This window comes from Trichoderma evansii, assembly GCF_050947405.1.
Source record: "Trichoderma evansii strain SZMC 28006 chromosome Unknown GGI43scaffold_1, whole genome shotgun sequence".
Taxonomy (NCBI): Eukaryota; Fungi; Ascomycota; class Sordariomycetes; order Hypocreales; family Hypocreaceae; genus Trichoderma; species Trichoderma evansii.
Genome location: NW_028145205.1, coordinates 637,979 through 661,909, shown reverse-complemented (window position 1 = coordinate 661,909; position 23,931 = coordinate 637,979). Strand labels below are relative to the sequence as shown.

The window sequence follows — 23,931 nt, the reverse complement described above, 5'->3', positions numbered from 1 at the left end:
TATCCAGCTTCTTTTCACTGAATATCTGCCTCGACCAAACAATGCTCGCTTGTAAAGCAAAAAATACCCAGTAAAGAAAAAAGAAAATTTGTGTATATCCAACTTCATCACTCAAATCGTGAATCAGCCATAAGCGCCGTCATATCAAAATTAAACATATTCTGCAGCACCATATCGTCCATTATGAGATCCATCTGATACACGCCCGTAGCATGCTGCTGGTGCTGGTGCGGTCCTACCATATATCCCACCGAAGGTTCCACCATAGACGCACTCGCTACGCCATGGTCACTAACCAAATCGAACCGAGAGTGTGAATACGTAGAACTGTCCATAGATGTCGGTGTAGCCTTATGTTCCGATATCGTTGACGGAACCGAAGTCTCACGGCCCCTCAGACGTTGGTTTCGAGATGCTAATCTCTGCAAATATGTCTGAGCGGCTTGTTCTCCGCCAAAGATGAAGCCTATATCCGCGACTAGGTCATCGGTATCTTCTGGCACCGGAGCACCATTGTTTCCCATATCTACCAAGCTCAACATTTTTGTTAAGACTTCTCTTCCGCGGCTAGCGACGGGGGATACGCAGCCTTCATCTTCCAAAATCTTGAGATCGTCTGCTATGTTTTTAATTTGCTGCCAGACATTCGGTATGGGCAGTGAGCCTTCTACCAAAAGCAGCGCCATGACCGTCACGGCAACGGAAAACATTTGATATGCCTGGGGAAGGAATTTCTGAAGCGAAGTACTTGATTTATTGCTCCACCGGAGGGTTCTGTATACCGCCATGGCGTCCTCGGCTGCTTCGATGCATTTGGCCCAAGAGTCGCCGATGCGATGCGATATGAAGGGACGATACATGCGGATGCGCTGAGTACTGATGCACGTTCGGATAATGTGATTTTGCCAGGTAAGTATCTCCCCCATTGGGTGTGGCAACGGAGGCGGTCGGCCCTCTTGATCGAGCTGAAAGAACCAAGGGTAAGATCTTGTAATATTGAGGACCTCCTCGTCCAATTTGCAGATGGCCTCATAGGAGTCACCGTCGCTGAGATTACGATAGCAAATATGATTGTTCATCAGCTTGAAAAATCTGGCTCTGAATATGTTTAGCATCATAATGGTTGGCTCATCATGAGGGCGTGGCCGCAGGCATGTATCGGTGATGTCTTCGTCGTTGCAGTTGAGCGGTAGAGGGACTCCTGGAGACTCCAAGCGTATTAGTGGAGGGCGACCCAAGCAGATGGATTGGAAGCTTTGACAGTTATTAGCTGGCTCACATCAAGACAATACTGTATTCTTACGTGTCGGAATCCACGAGATCCCACCATATACGGTGTCTCATCTCATCATGCAGTGTTTGAGAAGGAGTTAGGTCTTTATCTAATCCGAGACTTTGAGCAGTCCTCACAGCTTGTCCCAGCCGTCTATAAAGCGCATTCGTTAGTTAGGCCATCTTAAAGAGTATCAGCCATTCTTAGAAAAGGCTTACGAGTTCAGTGTATCGATCTTGTTCGTGGAATACCAATAAAACTGTGTAATAGAAAAGGTCTGAAGCTGCACAATGCATGGCTTTGACTCGTAATCTCCAGCCCGCAATGCTTGATGAGAGACTTTATGCCACACATGCGCCAGGTCCCGTATCGATTCTTTGGGACATCCGAATATCTCAGCCGTCCCAGGAGGTATGAACAGGGCGCTGACTGAGATGATGGTGAAGAGGAGTGCTATGAACATGAAATCCATCTCATGGCCGTTCTTGGTATCCCAGAAGACTTCATATTGGCGCCGGAATGAGGGCACGTGCGTGATCTGAAAGATCCAGTTGATATGATCGAGGTAATAGTTCACCATCAGGTCACACATGGACCGCGATGGCAGGGCAGACCGCAGCTGCGTCTCCCAATATCGCCTGTTGTCGTCCCCCTCCATCATGCTCCAGAGCAGCGACGGCTGGTTAGCACGCTGAATCTCTGCGAGGAGCTGTGGCAGTGAAGAGACAGGTATGGACGTGGTGTTGGCGTCTAAGCCCAGAGCCCGGAAGAAGGACGGGACATCTCTGGTCTCAGCAGCAGCGTCAACCTTGGGCCCAGCAACAGCCAGCTGACTGTTCCGGAGCGAGAGCAGGCCCACGCCGGTAGAGGCCTCAGTGATGGATTCTCGGACCGAGGAGTCCACGGTGAACGACTCCTCCGGCGATGCGGTATTGACTTCAGCCGCCGCCTGGTCTCTGCCCCTTGGCCGACCTGGCTTCGGGGGCGCCGGATTCAGGCGGCAGAACTTCTCGCGACGAAAGCGAGTGCAGGTGCCGCAAGGAACTTTCCGGTCGCACTTCAGCTTGTGTCGGCGACATGCAAGACAGCTCAAGGGCTTCCGCCCGCCTTTGTTTGGCCGCTTCGGCTGGCCGTCAGTCGCCAGCTGCTGCTCTTCAGCGACCGGAGATGCGGACATGGGGCCGCGATGTTTCGGAGATGGGCGCCACAGTCTGGAGAGTTGGCTAAATTAAATGCACCTGTATCCAGTTCTCGCGGATTAGGACCAAAAGAAATGGAAGAAAATTAAGGTTAAAGGTAAAGATGACAGCACAGAGGAGTTTTAGAAAGAGAAAACATTGCTAATTAAGAATTGGAGGTTGGCTTGGTAGATTTGGCGAGGGAACCCAATTGGAGGCGTTTCCAACCAAACTTATCGCGCTACTCGACTTGGTTAAACCCAGCTGACTATTGACTACGATAATACGAGAGGAAATAGTAATCATTTATTCCTATCTTCAGCTTCCTGTTCTATTTGTGTGCATATTTGTCAACCTTCTTATTGAACTTGTAAGAATTTAATTTATTCTAAATCAACGTCTGATTGGCAGTTGGCATGTGTCCTCTACGTGAATTCATATACGTGTCACTATTCGACATTGATTCCTATACAAGTCGCCATTTGCATTCAATTATATACATGTCGCTATTCTATATTTATATACATACATGTGATAGTTCATGCACTTGGTTGAGGTAGGATCGTATTATAGTTAGTTAAACGGCTGACTCAATAGCCCTTCAAACTTCTCGACTATAGCTGTAGCACCTCCTTGGTAAGATTGCGCAACGGCTTCATCCCGCTCTTTGCCTCTCGCGGGACCGATAGCCACTCGCTTTTCACCGAGAGCGCGAGCTCCCTTCACGAGAATCGAAGTTCGCGGCTGTCGGGTCTCTGCAAAAGGCCGGAAGATGTCCGAGATGGAGCCGAGGACAGCAATGTTCTTCTCAAAATCTTTCTCAGAAGAGAGATCTGGGAGTGCGGAACTCAAGTGGTAGCAATCCTCCCTGTTGACGAGTCAGTAATGTTAGGCTTCAAAAAAAACATGCGGAGTTCCACTCACATGGCTTGATTAGCACCCTGTCCGAGATGAGGGCTGGTAGGATGGGCGGCATCCCCGACTAGCACGCATCGCTTAGAAAACCACTGCTCGGCTTTCAGCTCGTCACGATCAAAGAGGCCGAATTTGATAATGCGTTCTGAAGATTTCACCCCCTGTATAATGCTCTCATCCCACCCCTCAAGCAGCTTACACAGTATATCTTGCTGGGTTTTCATCTCTTCAGCTGTGAAGGGGCGCCATGTCTCTTCTCTCTCCTGAGTTTCACGTTGCGTGAGAGCCCATGATATGGTCTTTGGGCCGACTGGGTAAGCAATGACGTGCGTTCCATCACCGTACCAGTTACGCATAGCTGCCAAGTTTTTCAAAGGTTCCGGTGTTTCTGAAAGGAAGGCGGTCTTTGTAACTATCCGTTAGTCACCCATCTTAGCAGATCAGGGATTATCGAAACATACTTGTGTGAGACCCGTAAACGAAGGGGCACCCTCTTCGATCCCACGTTGCTTTTGTAGGATCATTCTTGCTGCTGATTTGATACCATCACATCCAATGAGAAAAGATCCCGTGACTGACTCGCCGTTGCTGAAAGTTGCAGTCACTGAACCTTCATGCTCTTGAATATCAACCAGGCCCCATCCTTCTCTAACTTCGATTCCCTCTTCCAATACTTTGCTTTTCAGTAACAGATTTAAGCTTGTCCGCCTGATACCGGTGGCTGGCTGCTGATATTTCTCAGCAAAGGTAGCTGGTAAGTCGGATTGCCCCAAGACCTCTCCTGAAGCTTTGGCATCCCAAAGAGCTTGTAGTGGTGTAGACTCGGCCTTAATGGCGTCTGCAACCCCAATCATGTTGAAGACTTTGAGTCTGGAATTCCAAACATTAATACTTTTTCAATCCATTAGAAGAAACCATGTCCGGAGTACATACCCGTTGGACATCACCATCAATGATGCACCGGCAGTGCCCAGCTCTCGAACTTTTTCAAACACGATCGGATGATAGCCCTTGCGCTTGAGAAGAATCGCAAGCACAGGTCCAGCTACACCGCAGCCGATGATAAGAACGGTAGGAGGAGCCATTTTCAATATTATGAATCTCTAGATGCAATTGTCTTTGTGAAAAGAGTGGGTTAATGTTGTTAGAAGAGTCTGATTGATTGATTTATCTGCCTTGTGCTTCACTCTCTTCATTCACTTCTCCATCTATATATAAAATAATTACTTTGCCATGGCAATTTAAGGTTTAAAACTGCTCCCCGAGTGACTCAATCGGTGAGGCCGTGCCCTTGCTTTTTCTGTATTGCTTCATGGCGCGTCCCATATCCGAATGGCCTGACCGGAGATGGCGTCTGTTCTCCGGTCGCTGGGCGGCACCAGATTTGGGACTCTGGGGAAACGCGCTGGACAAAAAGGCCGGGACTACACAAATATCAGCATACAATTATACGCCACGCGCATATGTTAATAGCACTGAAAGGGTAAAAATGGTGCTCTTGTTGCTTAATTGTATGTGTATATTTATGTTGCCTTGCTTATTTTTTTGTAGCCCTCTGACCGGGGTCTAGAAAAAGTACCACTACCTATATTATTATAACAATGGACGTGCTTCTATTGGCCAATCCTGCTGATTAATCTCGGCCTGTCCTTAACTTTTATACCACTAATATTAACCATTAACCCTAACTTACTCATTAATCCTAATCCTAAGCAGCATTATTTCTTTTTTTTGAAAGAGAAATGGTTTTTATTATTACTAATTCCTTTTTTCCCCTTTTATCGTTTTTTAAAAAAAAATAAAATTCAACTGAGTTATGAGCAAATGAATGACGTAGGTGGAAGTACCTACTGCTAGTGTCGCTCAAGCCCCGTTTTTCATGCCAACTCCTAGAACATAGAGGCTTACACGTCCCGTTAACAATTAGGAAAAGGAGTTGGCAAGATTTCCGAAGTGATAGAGGAAGAATGAAAGAGGAAAACACTAAACTTCCGAAATAGGTGAAAGTGAAAGAGAGGAATTCGTCATTTCTATGGTAGCCAAGAACTCTGCGCTTGCTCGTTATAGTACATCAACGCCAAATTCCATTTCCCTTTAGCCAGAAAAGACAACCATTGAGCGCCAATTTACTGCACAACAAAATAGTCACATAACCTTTTTACGTCTCCATGTTATTATTACGACCCCACACTGAATCCAAATGATCCGTCAAAGATGTCGAGCTTCTTGATGTCGTTGTCGGGGCCGCGAAGGGATTTCAAAATATCGATATCCGGAACCTTGTTTGCGGGATAGAAAAGCAATAGGTTTTCCAAGTCCTCTTCTGAGAGCTCGCTCATCTCTTCCCACTTATAGGCCTCGCTGACTTTGGACATCCTATCCACCATTTCAGTCAGCATCTCCGTGTCGCGTGCGTCTAGCAATTACGACCAAACTTACCATCGCATCCGCTTCTGGCTGTCCTCGTGATTGGGCGCAACCTTGCGTAGCCGTGTTCTCAGGTCTCCAATTGTCTCAATAGCGTTGCCGACATTCTGCGGCAATTGGCTCGCTATGTGCCGCCGTAGCGATGCCGCCAATCGGGGACCCTTGCCGTTGGTGCTGACCATGACTTGCAGCGGGCCATCGCGATGGACGCTGCCAAAGTAGAAGTCGCATTCAGGGGGCACGTCCGCAATGTTGGCTGGGATTCTCTTCTCTTTGCACAGTTTCCAGATAGCTGTAGAGGCTGCCGGGTCGTCGATGGCGACTAGCACCATGTCTGTCTTGTCTAGATCGGATGGTTCGAACAGTCTGTCGATGTGTGTAACTTGCTTCTCTGCGATTCGGTATGCGACCTCTTCATTCAGCCCGGACGCAGGGCACACGACGGTGACTTTGGCATCGGCATTGAGGCAGTTGAGAATGCGGCCAGAAGCAACCTATCGATTGATTCGTTCGTCAGTTCTGCAGCTCTTTTACCAATCGACAAGAACCCAAAGAGTCCGTGTAGCCATTCAGACGTCAGAGTTTCGAATTGCATACCTCGCCACCGCCCACTACCAAAACACTCTTGTCCTTGATGCGCCATGCGAGAATCAAGCTCCCTCCGGGCTGCACTTGCGGAAATGGTTTGCCCATGGTTGAATTATCGTATTAAAGTACCTTTCGATGTGTGGTTTGAAGCGGGAAGCCCGGTGATTTCCAAACTCAAGTTTCAGTATCCTGAGTCAAGGTTCGAGCTATGTTGGCTTGCCTTACACTGTGGCGGAATTGGAGATTTTTCGGAGTCTCGATAAGGCAAACGCAGCGATAGGTGTTGAGCACATGAGATCCACTGTTCTCAATGTTTACTACAGCTGCTCTCGGCGCGCTTGACGCTTCCCGTCCGCTGTAGTAGCGTCGGCGCATACCCTTTTTAGCGCTTTAATGGGGACTGGAGCCTCTACGTCAACCACCTGTACCCCTGTAGCAGCGCCCAATTTGCGCTAAAGCCAGCGAATCACGCCTGGCTGGCGGCTGAGCGACGCAACATTTCCGCACAGCCCCCTCTTGCAGCCTGCCTTAGCCTTGCCTTGCCTTGCGCTCTGCTCTGCTCTGGCTCCTTCAGCTATGCAGCTCGAGGCACAGATCGGCCTGTTCTGGTCGTCTTGCTGTGCTCTTTGTGTTTCTTTTCTGTTCTGATTGTTTTTCTTTGCTGAGCTACACAAAACATCGCCATGTCTCGCAGGCTCGGCGGCGGCAGGATCCTGGGCAGTGGGAAGGGCCTTGGCCCGACCCCTCCGGCTCGATCATCCAGTCCCTTTGCTCCATCCGAGAGCACCGTTTCTATGGCCTCGTCGTCGATATCGCCACCTGCGAGCGGGAGTCTAGCCGACCTAAGCCAGGATATTGGCTCCAGTATCAGCGTAGGGGCACAGCCAAAGGGCAGCACGGCGGATCCGTCAAGCCTTTCGTGCCCCATCTGCAGCGAAGAGATGGTATGAAGCCGTGATACTCAACCGCCATTTTGTGCCGTGATGTATTCTTACCTTATTGTAGCTCACTTTGCTCCAACTCAACCGCCACATCGATGATACCCACCAAGAACTCCCTGCCGAAGAACAAAACGAGGTCAAGACATGGTTCGACAAACAGGTCCTCAAAGCGAAGCGCTTCCAGCCGCTGTCGATGATCAATATGAAGCTGCGCGGTCTCGACGTTTTCGAATCCAATGAAACTAACCTTATGTCGCCGCCACCGGTTGCAGTAGCATCCGCTAGCAAGCTCCCGATAGAAGCTCCCATCGACCCGGAGGAATACATCACGAGACATCATTGGCAGCGCTCTACGGGATATGATATGTGCACGGATCCTACTTGTGGAAAGGGGCTCGGACCTATAAACGGAAACGTTAATTGCAGGAAATGCGGACGCCTCTTTTGCGAGCAGCACACCATGTACCAGATGAAACTGAGTAGAAGTGCGAACCACGAGCCTGTCCGCGGCTACTGGGCCAGAGTATGCGAGACATGCTACAAGTCTAGGGAAGGATATAACGACCATAACGGGGCATCAGTAGACCACACGGACATGTTCAAAGCTATCAGGCGAAAGAAGGTTGAAAGACAAACCTTGGAGATTTCGCGCTTGGAGAAGAGGTTGACGAAACTTACGAGGTTGCTCGCGAATTCCCCAGAGGCGCTTACGAACGCATCAAACGGCTCAATATTAGCTCCTGTTCAGTCACTAACCGGCCAAAAGAATCCTCGGAAGTTGATTGAACAGTCGGTAGTGACGTGGGAGGAGGACGACAAGGTACCCGAGTGCCCATTTTGCCACCAAGAATTCGGCTCTTGGACGTTTAGGCGGCATCATTGCCGAATATGCGGCCGCGTAGTGTGCGGAGACCCTCAAACTGGCTGCTCATCTGAAGTGAGCTTAAGCATTGCTAGTCGTATGTGCTGCTTGTCCATTGTGAATATCTCCATATTGTAGGCTAACCTAGAATATAGCAACCGGTCCTGGCGCAGAGAAGCCTCCATCGACTGGTACCGGCCATATGGCTGTGGATATTAGAATGTGTCAGGATTGCAACAGTACCATCTTCTCCAGTCGTGACTTTGCAGCATCCTTGGCGCATAGACCTCCAGACCAGCGAGCCTATGAAACTCTTCGGCAGTTTGAAAGAGGTATACGACAGCTCCTACCAAGCTTTCATCGAGCTCTTTTAGCCTTACAGCCAGAGGTGAAAGAAAACGGAGAAGTCGATCTCAACAAACCTCCACCTACGCACGCACAAATCCAAGAAGCGAGCAAAATACGAAAGCGCCTAATAGACAGCTTTACCAAATACGGATCCGCTGCTAAGAGGCTACGTGACTTGACAGCGAATAATCCAACTCAGCAAAGACTCCAAGTCGCAGTATATGCTTCAGCGAGCACATTTCTACACACCAACATGCTACCGCTTAAAAATCTACCGCAGTTGCTTCGTCACCGATCTACACCATCTACCTCCTCATCACACTCACAGTTCCTCCCCTCGACGAATCATTCGGCGTCAAGCCTGCGGCACTCAGAGCTCGCTGAATCAGAAAATGCTTCCCAGGCGGCTAGTGAGACGAGCACAGTGGTCAGCCTGCTAGAGACGGAAGAAAAAGACCTGAGAGAACGCCTTGCCGTGCTCGAAGAACAGAAATTTATGGTCGAAGAAATGGTCAAGTCGGCCACTGGATCGAGAAGATTCGAAGAAGTCAGCGCCTTGTCTAGGAATATGGACGAGTTGAACAGCGAGATACAGGGACTGAAGAAGAAAATTGGGGACGTGGAGAAGAAGTGGGAGGTGGCCTACCGGAATGGATCGTAAGCTGAAGGAGAAATACCGGTTTTCGACATTACTACGAATATTAATATCTCGGTGCGAATTGCTCCCCTATTTATGCTGTTTGAGCTAGGTTTTTATTGTTATTCGCATTGTATGGCGTTTCTGGCGGTTCAGCAGATAACGATTGATTTCTTGTTTACATGGGAGCTATGGGAAGCGCTTCAGTTTGAAGGGTTTTGATTAGAGGCTCGATCTACGATATCGTTAGAGTATATGTTGAAATAATATAGGTGCCCAGATATTAATCGATTGCTCATTATCTTCACATTGCGAAATCTCATTTTATCGAATTAACATGTGAAACCAAGCTTTTTTTCAATTCTCTTTTGAAAATCGGATGTAAACACGCGTCGATTACATTACATGCAATAAAACAAAAGCAGATAATTCGCTATACAATGACCTAGAAATAACGTAGGAAAAAAGAAACCTCCCGCCATTGTAGGATCTCAAAAACGTGAAACAATAAAGTGATATACATCCATCCAATGATCCTAAAAAAAAGCATCAAAACAAAACCAAAAACACCACCCACTTCCGCCCTCAATATCCGAGTGTACAAGAAGAGAAAAAAAAAAAAAAAAAAAAACAGAAGCCAAAAGAGAAGATGCTATATATCTGGGTGTATGCATATATGTATATATATATGAAAAGAAAAAGTGATGATAAAATCGTCACATGAGACCAAGACAAGAAAAAAGTTGTCCAGAAAAGAAAGAGCAAAAAGACAAGGACACAACTTTTCCAAGGATGCCAGACCGGGAAAGTGTCTCGCATATGCAGTATACAAATATACAAGGAATTCGAACACGGAATAAAAAGGAAGAGCTCCTGTTCAAAAGAGAGAAAAGAGGGTGTAGGATGATGGAGGATGAAGAAAAGAGAAGAGTGGCGCTCTCACTAGTGCACTACACCTTCAACTCCTCCAAGGAACCTCCTTACCCTCCCTATTTCCAGCTCGTCCTTTTCGCTTTCAACAGCCTTCAAGAGACCATCCACGACGGCATCCACCTCAGTCTCAGGGACACCCGTGCACAACGCAACGACACGGCGGTATTTAACCTCGACGTCGCGGCTTCGCCCCTTGAGGGCCATGACCATCTTGCGCGTAACTTCTCTGCGGCTCTCGATGGCACGGATACGTGCCCGTAAGATCGTCGCAGAAGGCAGCATTCCTTCGCTGGCAAAGCCACCACTGCCCGACGAGGCTTCTTCGGCGGCTTCTAGCATGGCGGCCAGTTCGGTTTCCCATGATGACGATGGATTTGACTGAGCGGCGTTGGATTGTTCGTTCATGATCCTGAATTGGTCGTCCTCCCGGGCATGTGTAAGGTTGGCGACCTTTTGACGGGCCAGCTGCTGCTTCTTAAGGGTGGCTGTGATCTGTTCGATGCTTCGACGGGCTTCGCCTAGTTGGGCTGATGTTGTTCGGAGGGTAGAATGTAGGCCATCTAATGAAGCTTGTTTGCTCTTCATTTCCTGCTGGAAAGTTGCGCCGGTCTCATTCAATAGATGGGTAATGGCTGTATATGCAGCGTTAGTAGGCAAGAAAAAGGGGTGTTTGAGTTTAGAAGAAGTAGAAAAAACGGCGAGGGTTAAACTTACATTCGATAATCTCGTCACTGCTCTCTCGGCTTCGCTGGCTGGATCCAGGAGCACCATTCTTCTCAGCTGTGACATCGCCGTTGATCTTTCCATCGGCATTCTCACCGCCGATACCAAAGTCCAATGGCCGCAGCCCAACACGGTTAGCAATTTCCGGATCAGCTCCAACCTCTAGGAGCTGAGAGATTATACTCCTGTTTCCGATTCGGGCTGCAATGTTGAGTGCTGTATCTCCTGAGCTATCCTGGGCGTTGACAATTTCGGACATGAACCGCGCAATGCCCATCTTGGGGATGGACTGTGATCCATTGATACCATTTCCATTCAACTGCGTAGCTTGGCTATTCGGGACACTGCCTTGTCGTACCACCCACTCCAGCAGGCTCTCGAGATAGTATCTGCTGGCAGCGTTGCGGCCCTTGACAGCACTTGTAACTGCAATATGATGCAAAACGGTTCGTCCTTTGTGATCGCGGAATTCAATGGTGCCTCCCAAAACTTCAAGGAGATCTGGGAATGAGCCCTGGTCCATAGAGTTTGTAACAAGACAAGCCCGCATGAGGGCCGTCTCTCCTGATGCGTTTACTCTTCGAGGTGAGGCTCCGACGGAGATGAGAGCTCGTAAAAGAGGCATTCGTGCCAGTGTAGCTGCCCAGTGGAGAGCGGTATGGCTTTGAGGGTCGATGGGCATGTCAAGCTCGAGAGGTGTAAGCGTTTGAAGCATTTCGTGTGATGACTCCTCCGTGGTCGAGTCCATGAAAAGGCCCATGAGCATACTGCGTTTCAGCTCTACGTCAGGAGACACCTCGAAGGGCAGAGGAGGGGATGGGCCGCTGCCTTCGTCTATAGCATCGCGTTCATTGATAGCACTTTGCGTGTACACAAAGGATTCGTTAGGCTCCGTTGGTGATCCCGGAAAGGCTGTGGCATAGGCATCCATGTTTTGCCCGTAGGCTCCAAAGCTATCGGCGGGGGTCATGGTGACTCGTGCACGTTTTCTCGGAGGCTCGTTATCGGGCATGCTCACACTGCCGTTCGGCTGCTGGTGTTGGTGTTGTGACTGCTGTGACTGCTGTAGTTGCTGCTGCTGCATTTGTTGCTGTTGCTGTGTTGAATAGGCAGAGTCGGCAGCTGGGTTAGTATAGTCGGAGGTGTAGCTTTGCTGAGAGTTGCCAGGGAAATCATCGCCATTCTGCATTGAAGGCTGTCGGCTGAAGCTAGGAGCTCTTGATGGCCCATTGCGACTTCTGGGCCCGGGAGAGCCGAATCGAGCTTTGCTAATGGCGGCGACGGCGTGGGATGCTGTGCTAGAAATGTTCTTGAAAAAAGTGCCTGACAAGCCATTGGGTCTTCCATCGCCCCCAGCGTTATACATGCGTTTCCTTTGCGCGGCCATGGCTTGTTCTTTAGTCGGCGTGTTAAAATCGCCGCGGCCTGCAACGCCTCCGTCCTGGCCCATGTCGTACGTCAATAGCGGCCGCAGTGACTCCTCCACACCGTATTGGCGGCAGACTTCAACGCCTCGATCAAATTTTATCCAAGTGCCCTGGTATTTGCCGTAGCCTCCTTGGACCTTTTCGTGTTCGCCGATCTGGATCTCCTTTTCGAGAATCTTGGTTCGCTTCCCCTTGTCAACTCCGGCTACTTTTAGAATCTGGGTGGCATTCAGCCAGGAGTCGTGGCGGCGGCGCATAACAGCAACGTTGTTAACTTCCATTTCGTACACATCGACACCCGAATAAGAGGCCTATTTCTCGTAGTGTTAATCAATGGCCTCACGATGGCTTCTCGATAGCGACAAGCGCACAGGCCGAGCGCTGACGTTGGCACAAGGCGGGAATACATACCGAGTATATCTGCGGCCCGTCGACGCCGCCATTGTAGCTCCGGTTAAACGAGGCAGCTCGCCCCGTCTGCGACTGCTGGCTCATTGTGAAAGACTGTTGCGACGATTGCGACGCGGATGGCATGGCCAAGGTTGTGAATCTGGTGGAGGAGAGGTTGTCGCACGAGATTGGACACGACAAAATGGTAGTGGCACTAGCTCGTAGCTCTGCCAGCCGATGCCAACTCAAAAGCCTAATAACCCATACACAAAATAGGAAGGGGAAAAGAGCGAATGCGCGCAAAGGCTTTGGGTTCGTTTTCGTTACGCTGCCTTTTTTCTTTTTCTTTTCACTCTTCGTCTCTTAGTCGCAGCCTCGTTGATCGCTCAGAGCGCTTTGGAGATCTGAGTCCTGTGTCGGAAGCAAGATGAGGCTTCGGTCCGCTGGGTTGCTGGCAGGGTAACAGCAGCAAATCTGCAGCAAAAGATTGTGTGCAAGGTATAACAACGACTACTTCTGCCGAGGGGAGGGGGTCGACGATGGCGTCTCCGCTTTGCAGGATAGCAGCGAATTAGACAACGGGCCGCGGCCGCAGATATGGCGTCCGCAAGAAGAGGGAGAAGATATGCAGGTCCTGGCTGAGGCTGCGCAAGAAGAAAACAATCCGCAGCAAGGGCGCGAGCTCTTGAGGCTCTGGTTCCTGGTCTCGGGGATCTTAAAGGCAAGGTTTTGAGACCTGACAGGCACGGTTTGATTGCACAGGGCAGAGCAAGAGAACACAATTTCAACTACGCAAAAAATAGGAGCCAGCCGTGATGCAATCGACCAAAAGGTGCGGTGGGGATATGCAGCCGTGGCATAAGGCTTCCCCGTATGTACATCAGACTTGCACTGCAGGAAATGTTTGCCTGTGCGAGGTACGAGGCAATGCGATGCGCGTGCCGAGTTGGAGTATGTAACTCTGTTAATTGAAACCCGACTGTCGACGTGTCTGTTTCGTGATTTCGTGTCGAGCGTGTCGCGCAGCGCGACTTAAATGACCCTTTTTTTCTGTGCTGATGGTGAGATAGGCCTTGGTGGGGTTGGATAGCCCTGGTCTGCGACCCGAGACATGGCAGTTCTGCTCATTTCTGGCGATTGTGATACGCCGAGACCCTATTTTGGGGCTTTGGGCTTTAAGAGAGTTTGTCTACATGTGCATGTATTCTTTGGCTATCAACATTTAGCCTCTTTACCAATCAAGGCGAGAAGCCGCGAGTTGCGGTGAGAGCTTGTCCAGCTGATAGTACTTGCAAGTAGCTGTTGTAACGGTACTATCACGAGGATGATGTATGAGCGCAGATCAAGAGCTGAATGTAAGTCATCAGCTCTGAGCATGTGCATTTGGGACCTTTCAAGTTCTATTTCCACCATTTACCGTAGCATCTTAAAGTAACATTCAGTACTGTAATGCTACAATACAAGCCACTAAACGTGCTGGTACAATATGCTCAAGCCACTAAAGTTGGGCGGCAGCTTTTAGAATAAGCAGCTGACGACTCACATGATCCAATGCATAGCTTGTCCAACCCCACGTTTCCAGATCTTCCCGCACCACAGCCGAGCGTCTCATTTACTGATATATGGAATGTACTTATGTAATCAAGTCAACAGCGTCGTTATTGTCTTTTACCTTTTGAACCTTATATGAACATTCTAGTCCAAGGGAAAAACAAGTAGGTGCTCGCTGAAGGTGATAACTTTCTCTATTTGAGACAAGCAGCAACGAGTCATCTACGAATATGTCGTGACCCAAAAAGCTAGAACGGCCCTCCTACATGAGAACCTGCTTGGAGCTCTCGGCAGTTTCTTCTTCGGACCGGATGAATCAGAACTAAAAGCTATCACCAATAAAGATCGAAGGGTTTGTCTATAAGCTGAATGTTAACTAGTTATTGTATAATTTGTTATGCCTATAGTTAAAATAATCCTGTATGATATACATATGTCTTAACACGAAATACAGTCATTAATCCCTGTTCCCTTTGTTTAACGCCGTTTTTCTTGTTATACACTTTCAATCCTGTCTGTTAACAGTCTCATTTCATCTTGGCCAAATCTCGAAGCATCTCCACCGCTCCCGGTGTCTCATACCACGCAGCAAAAGTGTATCCGAGTATAAACAAAGCCTCTTCTTCCGATCGCGGCGCATATCCATCAAATTCTGGTCTCCGCAAAATACAGGCATCCGGATCATTAACCATCAGGTTCCAGAAGTGAGGGTTGTATTTTCCAACGGCGTTGTATACCTCTTTCACTTGGGTTTTGATTCTCTTCGTCAGCAGTGCTATCTTTTCCGGCCTACTCAATAGACCTCGATGCCGAAGTAAGACGTCACGGCGAACGACTTTACCACAGATAATTCCAATAATTTCGGGTGGGATCACGCCGGTAAGCGCAGTGGTGGTGTTCTGGATGGCTTGGAGATCGAGTAAGATCCGCAACTTGATTAATAGCAGTACCACAGCGTGGCTCAGATCCAGAAACGAGGTAACTGTCCACGCCCGCTTTAGTGGTTCCTCGAGTACGTCCGCATCCTTGGTATCTAGGAAAGGTACATCCACGTTCCCCCATTCGTAATCCGGATTCTCATCAACGGCGGCATACCACTTCATGAAATCGTAGGCGTCCTGATCTCTGCCAAGCCGAATATATAGCCCGGGAATTATCTCACGTACGCCCAAATCGTCTGAACGACTTAGTCGTAGCATGTCCAAATAATGGTCTAGGATCATCTGTACAATGTCGACAGGGCCACCAGGGGTGCCGTAACTGTCCAGCATTATATGCGCCAGGTCAAACCGCGCAACCATATACGGACGCGTTGCCATGATTCTCCAGAAATTACCGACGTCCTCTTCAAAGGCGTTTGCAGGCGAGTCGAGATCTCCCGGCCACTCACGCAGCTTCTGTTCCTCTGACTGGCAGCGATTAAGCGCTTTATTGAGTAGCTTGCAGGGAATCTTGTGACCCTCACGGTCTTCGGTTTGGCAGTCTCGCCCACAATAATACACCGCCTGGCAAGCTGAACAACGGAAGATGTTATCTTGTCGGTGACACACTTCGCAGGCCCTTGGCGCTAGACCATCGAGGCTGTTGATGTCTTGAATGTTTCTAATGAGAGGCATCCTGCCCCCGCAGTAAACAGGCGATAGCAGGGTGAGAAATAATGTCGCGTCGAAATGAATCGAGAAATAATTCGAGTGCTCAGGGTATAAAATGTGCCGCTAAAATGAATTGATAATACATCTGATTGTAGTAGAGGGCTGTTTGCTGCTGACTGCGGCTGTATGAAGCTGAAAGTGTGGGCGGAAGTATGGCGCCTCTATCTTCAGCCTAAGTATAAATGGTGAGCGGTCTAGCACCCAGCATTTTGGTACCAGCAAACAAACGAACAACACATCTCCACTTGAAACGTAGCTGGGCGTTTACCTCGAGAAGTTCGCCGAAATACACTTGCAATACACTGACTTAGGAAGTTGTTAGCAGATGGCGCGCATCTGCTTGGCCATACGTACATGCAATCACTATGTAAGAGGCGAGTTCATTTAGCTGTACCAATGTCGCGCGTAAATCTTGGGGGTCTTATTCCGTAAGTCCAGTGACATCAAATTCAGATACCTCTACACCAACGAAGAGCATATCCACCGAGTCATCAAGACTGTAGTTGATCAATCTATCATATATGAATGCTTATACCTCTCATTCAAGAGACATTATGTGTCGCTAATGAAGCGCCACTGAGACCCAGTCTGTCACTGTGCTATTTTTAGGTGACTTGCATGCAAAATAAAAATTAAGGCTTAGCCGGAGTTTAACCATTAAAGAGCAGATGTTGAAGCTTCACTTGAGATCCATTGAATCTATATTCGTCTTTCTCTTTTGTCTAATAAAACATTTGATATCTCTTCAATCTTTTACGAGAGCGCCTTTTTGGCTTTGCTCGACCAATACGACCCCCGATTTCGGCCATCCAACATGCCTGCCCCGGCATACCCCCTCCCCGCGTTGCCGTCCGCAGTCCAGCTCTATCGTCATCTTCTCCGAGAATGTTCCTATCTACCTCCAGCGTTTCGTGCCGAGATTTCCTCAATAATTCAAGATCGCTTTCATAGACATCGGAAATATGATCCGCGTGCAAAGTCTCATCTCACAAGAGCTCAGACAGCTCTGCGAACCCTACGCGCCGCCAATAGCGGCGAGCAGTCAGCCATGGAGGGCTTAATATCCAAAGGATTTGGGAGATCAGGAAGCAGGCGACGAGAACTAATGGCGAAATTTGTGATCCCGCAAGGTCCAAACGATACGGGCGCTCTCGAAAAAGCTCTCAATTCAGCCGATAAAGGAAATAGAGGTGCAAAGGGCTCTGCGTCATCAACGCAGGTCTCGGAAGAGAGCGAGATGGAAGTCAAAAGGAAGTTTTTTGATAAATGGGACCAAAAAAAGCTCTTGCGGCTTCTGTCATCACAGCGGCAGCAACAGAGGGATACAAAGGGAACGGCCAGCTGGCGGGGAGCAATCATCAAGACGATTGACCCGGATCAATATATTCCTAAGGAGACTATCTGGGGAAAGCCACCCGGGGAAAATCTAAGACAAACGAAAAGAGCTCATTGGTGGCGGCGAAGTGCTGAAAAGATTATGCCTCCGCTCGGCAGGGGTGAGTGGGAGATGCTCAAGCAGCTGAGTAGCGGAGGCCAGGAAAGAGGCGAGTGGAAGATACCAGAGAGGCGGACCCCAGCAATACCTTTGACAACCTCGGCAGAGGCCGGTGCGCAACTATCTCGGAGCTGGGAAGATTATGCTTTAAAACCAGCGGCAATTGTCGAGAAGCCAAAGTCCCTTAAACAACAGCGGCGAACCGGCCAAAAGGATAGCAGCCCGTACGGCGTCAAAGATCGGGATCGCAAACTATCAGCAAGATGGTTCCAAAGAGCGTACAGCAGAACATGGCAGCTTACACCAACAATGTCACAAGACCCCAACACGCTCAACTATTCGTTTGCATGGGGTAGTGTCCAGCCAAAACTACCTCCCGCAGCTAAGCACCAGCTCGAGATCTTCAAAGGTGTTGATCAGAAAGGCCGCAAGGTGCGCAATACGCCATCGTCGTGAAAGATATCATTTTGATATTTTTTTTTTCGTCCTTTTTTATATACTTCTACTGGGATATATACCTATATATAAATATTTTAGGCAAGCTTAGCAAGCTTGCCCAGGGCCTCGGGGCCATCCATACGCATACCCACCCACTCGTTCATTGCGGTGGCTCCAATGATCTCATAGAACTTGATGCTGGGCTCGTTCCACTTCAGCACAGACCAATCCAGGCGACCACCGTTCATAGCAAGAACCTCCTTGGCCAGCGCGGACAGCAAGATCTTGCCGTATCCCTTGTTGCGCTCTGCTTGAGAAACATAGAGATCCTCCAGGTAGATACCGGCCTTGCATCGCCATGTACTATAGTTGTAGAAATAAAGTGCCATTCCCACGGTCTTGCCCTGTTCGTCGATGAGGAGGAGGCATCGTGCGGGACGAGTAGCTGTGATGGGCTCCGTCACGGGCAGGTGGTTTTGGGGACTGACGACGTCATCGGCCGCAAACGCAATGGTGTTTTGCAGAGTCTCGACGGTGGCCTCCACAGCATCGGATTCTTTTTCGTAGTCGGCAAGCTCCTGGATGAAGTCTAGGATGGTCTTCGCATCTACAAATTACACACTCATGTCAGCGCTTGAATGTCACTTGCGCAAAGGAAATGGCGCCAATGGTACAAGAGAAAACGGTCTTACCCTCGCGTCTTGCGTGTCGAACAGTTGCCATTTTGATTGTTGTGTGTGTATGTGAGGAAATGAGATCACCAGGATCGCTGTTTGTAGGAATTGAGGAATTTGATTTAATTGATCCATTGCAGAAGCAGAAACGCCACGGCTTCTTATAACATTCAAGAACCACTGTGGGGCATAGCAAAGCAACATTTTACCCATCTCGGCGGCCAACTTTGGATTGGAGATGAGGGGCAAATGGCGGGGCATTCGCAACTCGGGGCGAGTAATCAGCCGCAGATTCTTTCCCGACGTCGCTTTACGCCTTTCCAAATGTCGAAATCGCCCTTTGCATCGGTTTAGCTAATCCACTATGGACACAGCAGTTCCATTAAAAAGCTATAAATCCACTATCGGTCCACTCGACGTTGACTTATTCAAGGCTGTTGCCGACTTCCGTCACACGGACAGCAGTTACTATTTTTACTATTTAAGAAAAAGACAGAGAGTGTAACACGGGAACTGGATAAATCGACCCATCAGTTTAACAATTTGAGTTGCCACCTGCTGGGATTGAAACTCAAGATCCTCAATTCTAAACTTTGAGCTTTCCCCTGGAAATAAAGAGCCACAACAACAGCTGCGATCCAAATAACGCCAATGCAACGGGCTGGAGAACTTGTACGCCATATGCCTGAGCGAGTGCACCAACTGCAAAAGGAAAGCTAGATGAGAAATGAACGTCAGCACGTTGTGATAAAGTAAAATTGAATTTGCAACAGAGCTTACATGGATGACCCGGACACCGCAAACGCTGTGGCAAAGCCCACAGAAACAAGATGCTTCTCCGGCGGTAGCAGCTTGGTCATCATCCGAATTCCCTGAATGACTTTTTGTTAGCAAACCTACTTGTGTGGGGGGTTGGAATTTTCAAGAGGATGGCAACTCACTGATGGCATAATCATTCCAGTTGATACCCCAATCAGCGCAGCCATAACTGCACTAACTGCAAACTTCTGGCCAAACCAGAAAACGAGCTCCAGAGCGATTGCGCTGATGAGGTACAAAGACACCATGATCTTTTCGCCTACGTATCCGGTAATCCAGCCCAATGCGAAACGGCCGACTGTAACGCCAATCCAGAACCCAGAAGTTGCCAGCGAAGACGCAGTAGGCGAACCCTTGCGGACGTTCATCAGGAAAGTGAGGAGCCAACCTCCAATTGTAACTTCAGCTCCAGCATAAAGAACCATGAACGCAGAGAGCGTTAAAGTGACCTATATATTGTCAGCTCTAAGATAAAATTGCAAGTTAATGGGATACATGTGGAATATTACCCTATTCTTCAGGATTTTGATGGTTCCTTGAGCGTTAGGCGGCCTGACAGGTTGTCGATGAAATCCCGTCCCGACATCATCCCAGAACGAAGAAGTGACGCCTATACAGGCGAGAAAAGACAATCCGGCCTACAGAGACACGAGCGTGTGAGAGGGCGAGGATTCTACAACAAGCAGAGGGGGTGAACTAACCATCATACCTATCTTGTGTCAGCCGAATACAGAAACTATGCCATTTATACGCGGAAACTTACAATAAAAGATCCACCAATCTTCCACTTTGGCCGCAATTCTCGATATCTGCGATGATATACATCAATACAAATAATCCGCACTATTTGGAGACGGTACAACGACATACCAGGATAGGCGACAGCGTTGCACCAAGACCCCAAAACCCATGAAGAAACCCCAGCACTGTACTTCCTTGAACTAATCCTCCAAACCAGCTGTTCCAGCTCCCATTCATCAATCCGCTTCCAAATCCCGTCAAAACCAGGAGACAGACGACGACAGCAAAGGGAGGATGCTGGGAGAGTCCTATATATGCAAGCATATACGCACAAGTCGCAGTAGCCGCAACTCCACGCCTTCCAGCCACTGCATGGAGACGGTTCGAAGTAAAAGAAGCGAGCACGCAACCTACCATAGGGCTGAGGAAGATGAGAGAAATAATTGAATGTGGTAGATGATAGTATTCTCCAAAGAGAGGCACCATGGCACCTGGAGCGCCATCATTCATGCCATACACGATAAAGGTAAAGAAACATGAAAATACACGATACTTGTTCCTCGGAGGGTCATTCCATCTTTGAGCTGTGGAGACGGCTGTTTCAGGCGGTAAGGCTGATTCGGTGTCATGGACCGAGTGCTCAGAGAATGAAGCTAGAACATCTGGATCTGAAGATCGGCGCGGGATGGAAGCTATGGGGGCCGGTAGAGAGAGGGGCTGGAGGATGACTGTCTTTGTTGTAGTAACAGCAGTCTTGGACATAGCGTGTATCTTTATTAAAAATTCCTATGCTTTATATATGAAAATAGATGCAGTGGTGCAGTCTTATTGCTTGTGAGATTATCTACAACTAAAGTAAGAAGTCAAAATAAACTGGCCAAAACCAGGCGACCCAGCGGGCCCTTTTAAGCTCCCATCGCTTCATTCATATCAACTTTCCAGCTAGCCTGAACGGCAACAGAGCCTTTTATCCGCACTATTACCCCAGCCTATCTCGGTCAGGGAGGTGCTACCGATTCTCCGGCATCGGTAGACGATATGCAAATACGAGAACGCCCGACACTCCCCGAAAAGGTTAAATACTACTTAATCGACATCCTTCGCTTGCAGTAGCTTGGGATCCTGATTCTATTTAGCATGTATATAGATAACAGGTGACACATTGAGGACGATTATTAATGCTGAATAGTTGTTGTAATTTTTAGGTAATCGGAGAAATTAAAGTCGGTGTAGGGGAATTAGTGATTGGTTGCGCATTAGTTGAAAGTGTTAGGAAATGTTTGGAAGCAGTCGAGTTGATGCTGGTGGCGAAGGATGGATGGCTGCCTTGTAGATGTAGCAAGAAGAATGACGTATTGAGCGATGAATAATACAAAAAACTAACAGTTTAGCGGACAAGTTGCTGCGCATGAGGAATGGATGAAGCGTTATTACCGAGTGTTCACGGCAATTACTGAAGTGGGCTGCAGCAGTCACGATGTTCACCTGATTTTAGCAAGAAACATACATTCGGGGAATTATTATGATAGAAACCGAACGAAAACACATTAAAATGTTTCGTGATATTGTAATTTGTTTAAAAAGAATAACTTTTCCATACTCCACTAATATGCCTAGTTGCTGCACCTCTGTATCGGAGATGGTGAACACCAATTTCCATGGCTATGTTACAGAATTCTTGCAGTAAATTAGAATTAAGTGGCATCATATGAACTTAAGCCATCAGTATGACATATCTCTACTATTCAATCTATGTTCCAAGTTTAATGATTTTTGTTCTATCCAGAATCATGTTCATCTAACCACCTAAATGAGCACACAACCCAACCAGCCATTGTTCGAACACGGGAGCAGGAATAAATGGATACAGATAAATATACAACATTAATTGAAAACGAAATTTTGCTCACGTGTAAAGTAGCCAAGCCCTATAAAATCATCTCAAACTAGCTCAGTCGTGGGCATTCAGGAGCAATAAAAAAAAAAATAGCAACAACCATTACTCCCCATTGCAAATTTTAACTCGACTCTCTTCTCTTTTATAGTCTACTCACATCAACTCAATCAAAGTAAACTACGATGCTCTTCCGAAATCTACAATTCATCAAGTTAAATAAAAGCGAGATCTAATCCAATCCAACCATGCAGCACACTCTACTCACCTCCAAACCCCAGAGAGCACCATCTCTCGCTACCGAGATCCAATTCGGCATCAAAGTCGAGTTTCTCGCTCCTCCTGTGTCTCCGAATCAGACTACCCAGAGTGCCCCTAACAGCAATCGCATTTTCCACTACTTTGCTTCTGCACTCCAGAGATCGGGCCTCCAAGCCGCCTTTCTCCTCGGCCATGACAACGACAATGACCAAGACGAGACAGAAGAAGGCCAGCTTCGCACCGCAGCTCCCAAAGGAAGTATCGTCAAAACCAAGCACAATTCAGACATGTACATCATGAATCCCCTCTCCTTTGCCCAATGGCTTAAAGCAGGCGCCACCCAAAATCCGCTGTGCAGATACTGGATCATCAAGTCCAGCAGCGACATCGGCCACCACGGCAAACACGCCGCATGGCAGCCCGCAGAGCTCAGCAGCCCGACTTTGCGTGAATCCGAGGCAAACAACTTGTTCCCTGGCATCAACACGGCGCTATACGGCGTCTGGACGGCGCATGCAGCGAAAGTGCACATCGACAGTGACTCTGGCCTGCACGTCTCCGTCAGCCCAGCGTCTGCAGAGGGATTGACTGTCTTGCAGGCCCAGCGTGTGGCGACTCTAGTCATCGCGCTTGAGAACAATCTGCTCTTCCATTTGTGCTCGCCTGTTCGCCGCAGAGTCCATCAGCAGCTTCTCAAGGCCTCTGCTCTTGTTTACTCAAATGCCGGGACGGCTTCGTCTCCTGCAGCAACAGCCAATCTCCCGCTGAACATCCTTCATAACAACGTCATGAACAAAACATTGAACTTCCTCTGGGGCGCTTCCAATCTCAACCAAGTCCATCAGATGCTCGCTCACCATCCCAAGACTCGCGATACCACAGCACCTACGGCTCTACGCATCACTACACAAACTCACGAAGACGACAGCACCACCAATTCACTCGAGTTCCGCCACGCGCAAGCATCATTCAACCAAAGTTTCGTCGACAACTGGGTGCGTCTCATTCTGACCATCTGCAAAGTCGCTTTCCTCCCCGCGGAGAGATACAAACTCGTCGTGGCCATGCTCTAGGAAACCATTGTCACGATGCCTCGCCCGGAAGATTCATGGAAAACGCTGCTCAAGGTGCTCAACGACTTTGCGCCGGTGAATTGGCATGGTAGGAGCAGCGAGCAATATTGGATTGGCTATCTGGCGGTGCAAGACAGAAGATGAAAAGAGACAATGGCGATGTTTAATGCATCTGGGTTACAGACACTGACGGAAAGTCCGCGGGGTGTGAGATCAGATGTAAGTTTCCGCGACTATGGAGTAATGAGCTAATGCGGTCCGAATCTTTTACACCCAGAGAGCCCAACTACTTGTATACGCAAGGTCTGCCTGGGACGTTTCTTCGGTTGATATTAACAAAGCACTGCCGTCAGCTTTATCAAGCGTATTGCTATTACTCCTGGGTAATACGCCTTTGGTGACACCTCCAAACACCCTTCTAATCAATATTTCTCAGGCCCTAGTACTCCGTACCATGTCCTCAATGCACCTCATTTCCTCACATCAGACATATCAAACGCAACAACACAAAAAAAAAAAAGAAGCTACTCCGCATTAGGAATCATGATTGCTCATCATTCCAACCCAAAAAGAAAAGGAGAACGCGGAAGCTACGTTAGAGCAAAAACTCCACGATCATGACTCTCGGTCCAAGTCTCCACCGAGAAAGGTAGACCAAACAACTTTAAAATCAGAAAAACAATAACAGAGG

General features: G+C 48.5%; 10 protein-coding genes across 10 annotated transcripts; 3 read left to right on the top strand and 7 right to left on the bottom strand.

Annotated features, from left to right (window-relative positions):
- Position 1: 1 nt before the first annotated feature.
- GGI43DRAFT_5291 (transcription factor domain-containing protein) lies at positions 2-2,599 on the bottom strand. The gene is made up of 3 exons (XM_083209960.1): positions 1,492-2,599; positions 1,304-1,426; positions 2-1,254 (listed from the first exon to the last, which is right to left on the bottom strand). The coding sequence occupies exons 1-3, from the start codon at positions 2,448-2,450 to the stop codon at positions 108-110; spliced, it is 2,229 nt and encodes a 742-aa protein (XP_083065837.1). The 5' UTR covers positions 2,451-2,599; the 3' UTR covers positions 2-107.
- A 320-nt stretch (positions 2,600-2,919) lies between these two features.
- On the bottom strand, positions 2,920-4,872 carry GGI43DRAFT_5217 (FAD-dependent oxidoreductase). The gene is made up of 4 exons (XM_083209946.1): positions 4,300-4,872; positions 3,828-4,236; positions 3,376-3,770; positions 2,920-3,319 (listed from the first exon to the last, which is right to left on the bottom strand). Exons 1-4 carry the CDS (start codon positions 4,449-4,451, stop codon positions 3,025-3,027), a joined length of 1,251 nt encoding a protein of 416 aa, XP_083065836.1. The 5' UTR covers positions 4,452-4,872; the 3' UTR covers positions 2,920-3,024.
- A 495-nt stretch (positions 4,873-5,367) lies between these two features.
- Positions 5,368-6,914, bottom strand: GGI43DRAFT_389712 (bifunctional precorrin-2 dehydrogenase/sirohydrochlorin ferrochelatase MET8). Its single transcript, XM_083204234.1, has 3 exons — positions 6,391-6,914; positions 5,806-6,287; positions 5,368-5,742 (listed from the first exon to the last, which is right to left on the bottom strand). The coding sequence occupies exons 1-3, from the start codon at positions 6,484-6,486 to the stop codon at positions 5,544-5,546; spliced, it is 777 nt and encodes a 258-aa protein (XP_083065835.1). The 5' UTR covers positions 6,487-6,914; the 3' UTR covers positions 5,368-5,543.
- GGI43DRAFT_5195 (FYVE zinc finger-domain-containing protein) lies at positions 6,911-9,497 on the top strand. The gene is made up of 3 exons (XM_083209943.1): positions 6,911-7,325; positions 7,387-8,281; positions 8,340-9,497. Exons 1-3 carry the CDS (start codon positions 7,065-7,067, stop codon positions 9,191-9,193), a joined length of 2,010 nt encoding a protein of 669 aa, XP_083065834.1. The 5' UTR covers positions 6,911-7,064; the 3' UTR covers positions 9,194-9,497.
- A 489-nt stretch (positions 9,498-9,986) lies between these two features.
- Positions 9,987-13,321, bottom strand: GGI43DRAFT_5183 (MBP1 family protein). The gene is made up of 3 exons (XM_083209942.1): positions 12,664-13,321; positions 10,817-12,563; positions 9,987-10,734 (listed from the first exon to the last, which is right to left on the bottom strand). The coding sequence occupies exons 1-3, from the start codon at positions 12,784-12,786 to the stop codon at positions 10,112-10,114; spliced, it is 2,493 nt and encodes an 830-aa protein (XP_083065833.1). The 5' UTR covers positions 12,787-13,321; the 3' UTR covers positions 9,987-10,111.
- Positions 13,322-14,259: 938 nt separating this feature from the next.
- On the bottom strand, positions 14,260-16,477 carry GGI43DRAFT_5090 (zinc finger MYND domain-containing protein). Its single transcript, XM_083209930.1, has 3 exons — positions 16,200-16,477; positions 16,114-16,151; positions 14,260-16,017 (listed from the first exon to the last, which is right to left on the bottom strand). Exon 3 carries the CDS (start codon positions 15,807-15,809, stop codon positions 14,721-14,723), a length of 1,089 nt encoding a protein of 362 aa, XP_083065832.1. The 5' UTR covers positions 15,810-16,017; positions 16,114-16,151; positions 16,200-16,477; the 3' UTR covers positions 14,260-14,720.
- Positions 16,476-17,835, top strand: GGI43DRAFT_5079 (LYR motif-containing protein). Its single transcript, XM_083209928.1, has one exon. The coding sequence runs from the start codon at positions 16,660-16,662 to the stop codon at positions 17,794-17,796; it is 1,137 nt and encodes a 378-aa protein (XP_083065831.1). The 5' UTR covers positions 16,476-16,659; the 3' UTR covers positions 17,797-17,835.
- Positions 17,835-18,834, bottom strand: GGI43DRAFT_5066 (acyl-CoA N-acyltransferase). Its single transcript, XM_083209923.1, has 2 exons — positions 18,471-18,834; positions 17,835-18,385 (listed from the first exon to the last, which is right to left on the bottom strand). Exons 1-2 carry the CDS (start codon positions 18,499-18,501, stop codon positions 17,874-17,876), a joined length of 543 nt encoding a protein of 180 aa, XP_083065830.1. The 5' UTR covers positions 18,502-18,834; the 3' UTR covers positions 17,835-17,873.
- Positions 18,835-19,038: 204 nt separating this feature from the next.
- On the bottom strand, positions 19,039-20,774 carry GGI43DRAFT_378230 (major facilitator superfamily domain-containing protein; the record flags this gene model as incomplete). Its single annotated transcript, XM_083202665.1, has 7 exons — positions 19,039-19,168; positions 19,233-19,324; positions 19,394-19,720; positions 19,781-19,909; positions 19,973-19,980; positions 20,035-20,080; positions 20,142-20,774. The coding sequence occupies 7 exons, from the start codon at positions 20,772-20,774 to the stop codon at positions 19,039-19,041; spliced, it is 1,365 nt and encodes a 454-aa protein (XP_083065829.1).
- A 1,380-nt stretch (positions 20,775-22,154) lies between these two features.
- GGI43DRAFT_378229 (uncharacterized protein) lies at positions 22,155-23,240 on the top strand (the record flags this gene model as incomplete). The annotated part of the gene is made up of 1 exon (XM_083202664.1): positions 22,155-23,240. The coding sequence occupies one exon, from the start codon at positions 22,155-22,157 to the stop codon at positions 23,238-23,240; it is 1,086 nt and encodes a 361-aa protein (XP_083065828.1).
- Positions 23,241-23,931: the final 691 nt, after the last annotated feature.

Coding starts and splice junctions, on each gene's coding strand:
- GGI43DRAFT_5291 (XM_083209960.1), bottom strand. CDS start 2,450: ATGTCCGCATCTCCGGTCGCTGAAGAGCAGCAGCTGGCGACTGACGGC. Junction 1,427..1,491: donor AAGATCGATACACTGAACTC/GTAAGCCTTTTC, acceptor TGCGCTTTATAG/ACGGCTGGGACAAGCTGTGA. Junction 1,255..1,303: donor GATCTCGTGGATTCCGACAC/GTAAGAATACAG, acceptor TAACTGTCAAAG/CTTCCAATCCATCTGCTTGG.
- GGI43DRAFT_5217 (XM_083209946.1), bottom strand. CDS start 4,451: ATGGCTCCTCCTACCGTTCTTATCATCGGCTGCGGTGTAGCTGGACCT. Junction 4,237..4,299: donor TTGATGGTGATGTCCAACGG/GTATGTACTCCG, acceptor TTGGAATTCCAG/ACTCAAAGTCTTCAACATGA. Junction 3,320..3,375: donor CAGGGTGCTAATCAAGCCAT/GTGAGTGGAACT, acceptor ACTCGTCAACAG/GGAGGATTGCTACCACTTGA.
- GGI43DRAFT_389712 (XM_083204234.1), bottom strand. CDS start 6,486: ATGGGCAAACCATTTCCGCAAGTGCAGCCCGGAGGGAGCTTGATTCTC. Junction 6,288..6,390: donor TGGTAGTGGGCGGTGGCGAG/GTATGCAATTCG, acceptor ATCAATCGATAG/GTTGCTTCTGGCCGCATTCT. Junction 5,743..5,805: donor AGCCAGAAGCGGATGCGATG/GTAAGTTTGGTC, acceptor AATGGTGGATAG/GATGTCCAAAGTCAGCGAGG.
- GGI43DRAFT_5195 (XM_083209943.1), top strand. CDS start 7,065: ATGTCTCGCAGGCTCGGCGGCGGCAGGATCCTGGGCAGTGGGAAGGGC. Junction 7,326..7,386: donor CCATCTGCAGCGAAGAGATG/GTATGAAGCCGT, acceptor ACCTTATTGTAG/CTCACTTTGCTCCAACTCAA. Junction 8,282..8,339: donor GAGCTTAAGCATTGCTAGTC/GTATGTGCTGCT, acceptor CCTAGAATATAG/CAACCGGTCCTGGCGCAGAG.
- GGI43DRAFT_5183 (XM_083209942.1), bottom strand. CDS start 12,786: ATGCCATCCGCGTCGCAATCGTCGCAACAGTCTTTCACAATGAGCCAG. Junction 12,564..12,663: donor ACGGGCCGCAGATATACTCG/GTATGTATTCCC, acceptor TACGAGAAATAG/GCCTCTTATTCGGGTGTCGA. Junction 10,735..10,816: donor CAGTGACGAGATTATCGAAT/GTAAGTTTAACC, acceptor CTGCATATACAG/CCATTACCCATCTATTGAAT.
- GGI43DRAFT_5090 (XM_083209930.1), bottom strand. CDS start 15,809: ATGCCTCTCATTAGAAACATTCAAGACATCAACAGCCTCGATGGTCTA.
- GGI43DRAFT_5079 (XM_083209928.1), top strand. CDS start 16,660: ATGCCTGCCCCGGCATACCCCCTCCCCGCGTTGCCGTCCGCAGTCCAG.
- GGI43DRAFT_5066 (XM_083209923.1), bottom strand. CDS start 18,501: ATGGCAACTGTTCGACACGCAAGACGCGAGG. Junction 18,386..18,470: donor TCGACACGCAAGACGCGAGG/GTAAGACCGTTT, acceptor TGTAATTTGTAG/ATGCGAAGACCATCCTAGAC.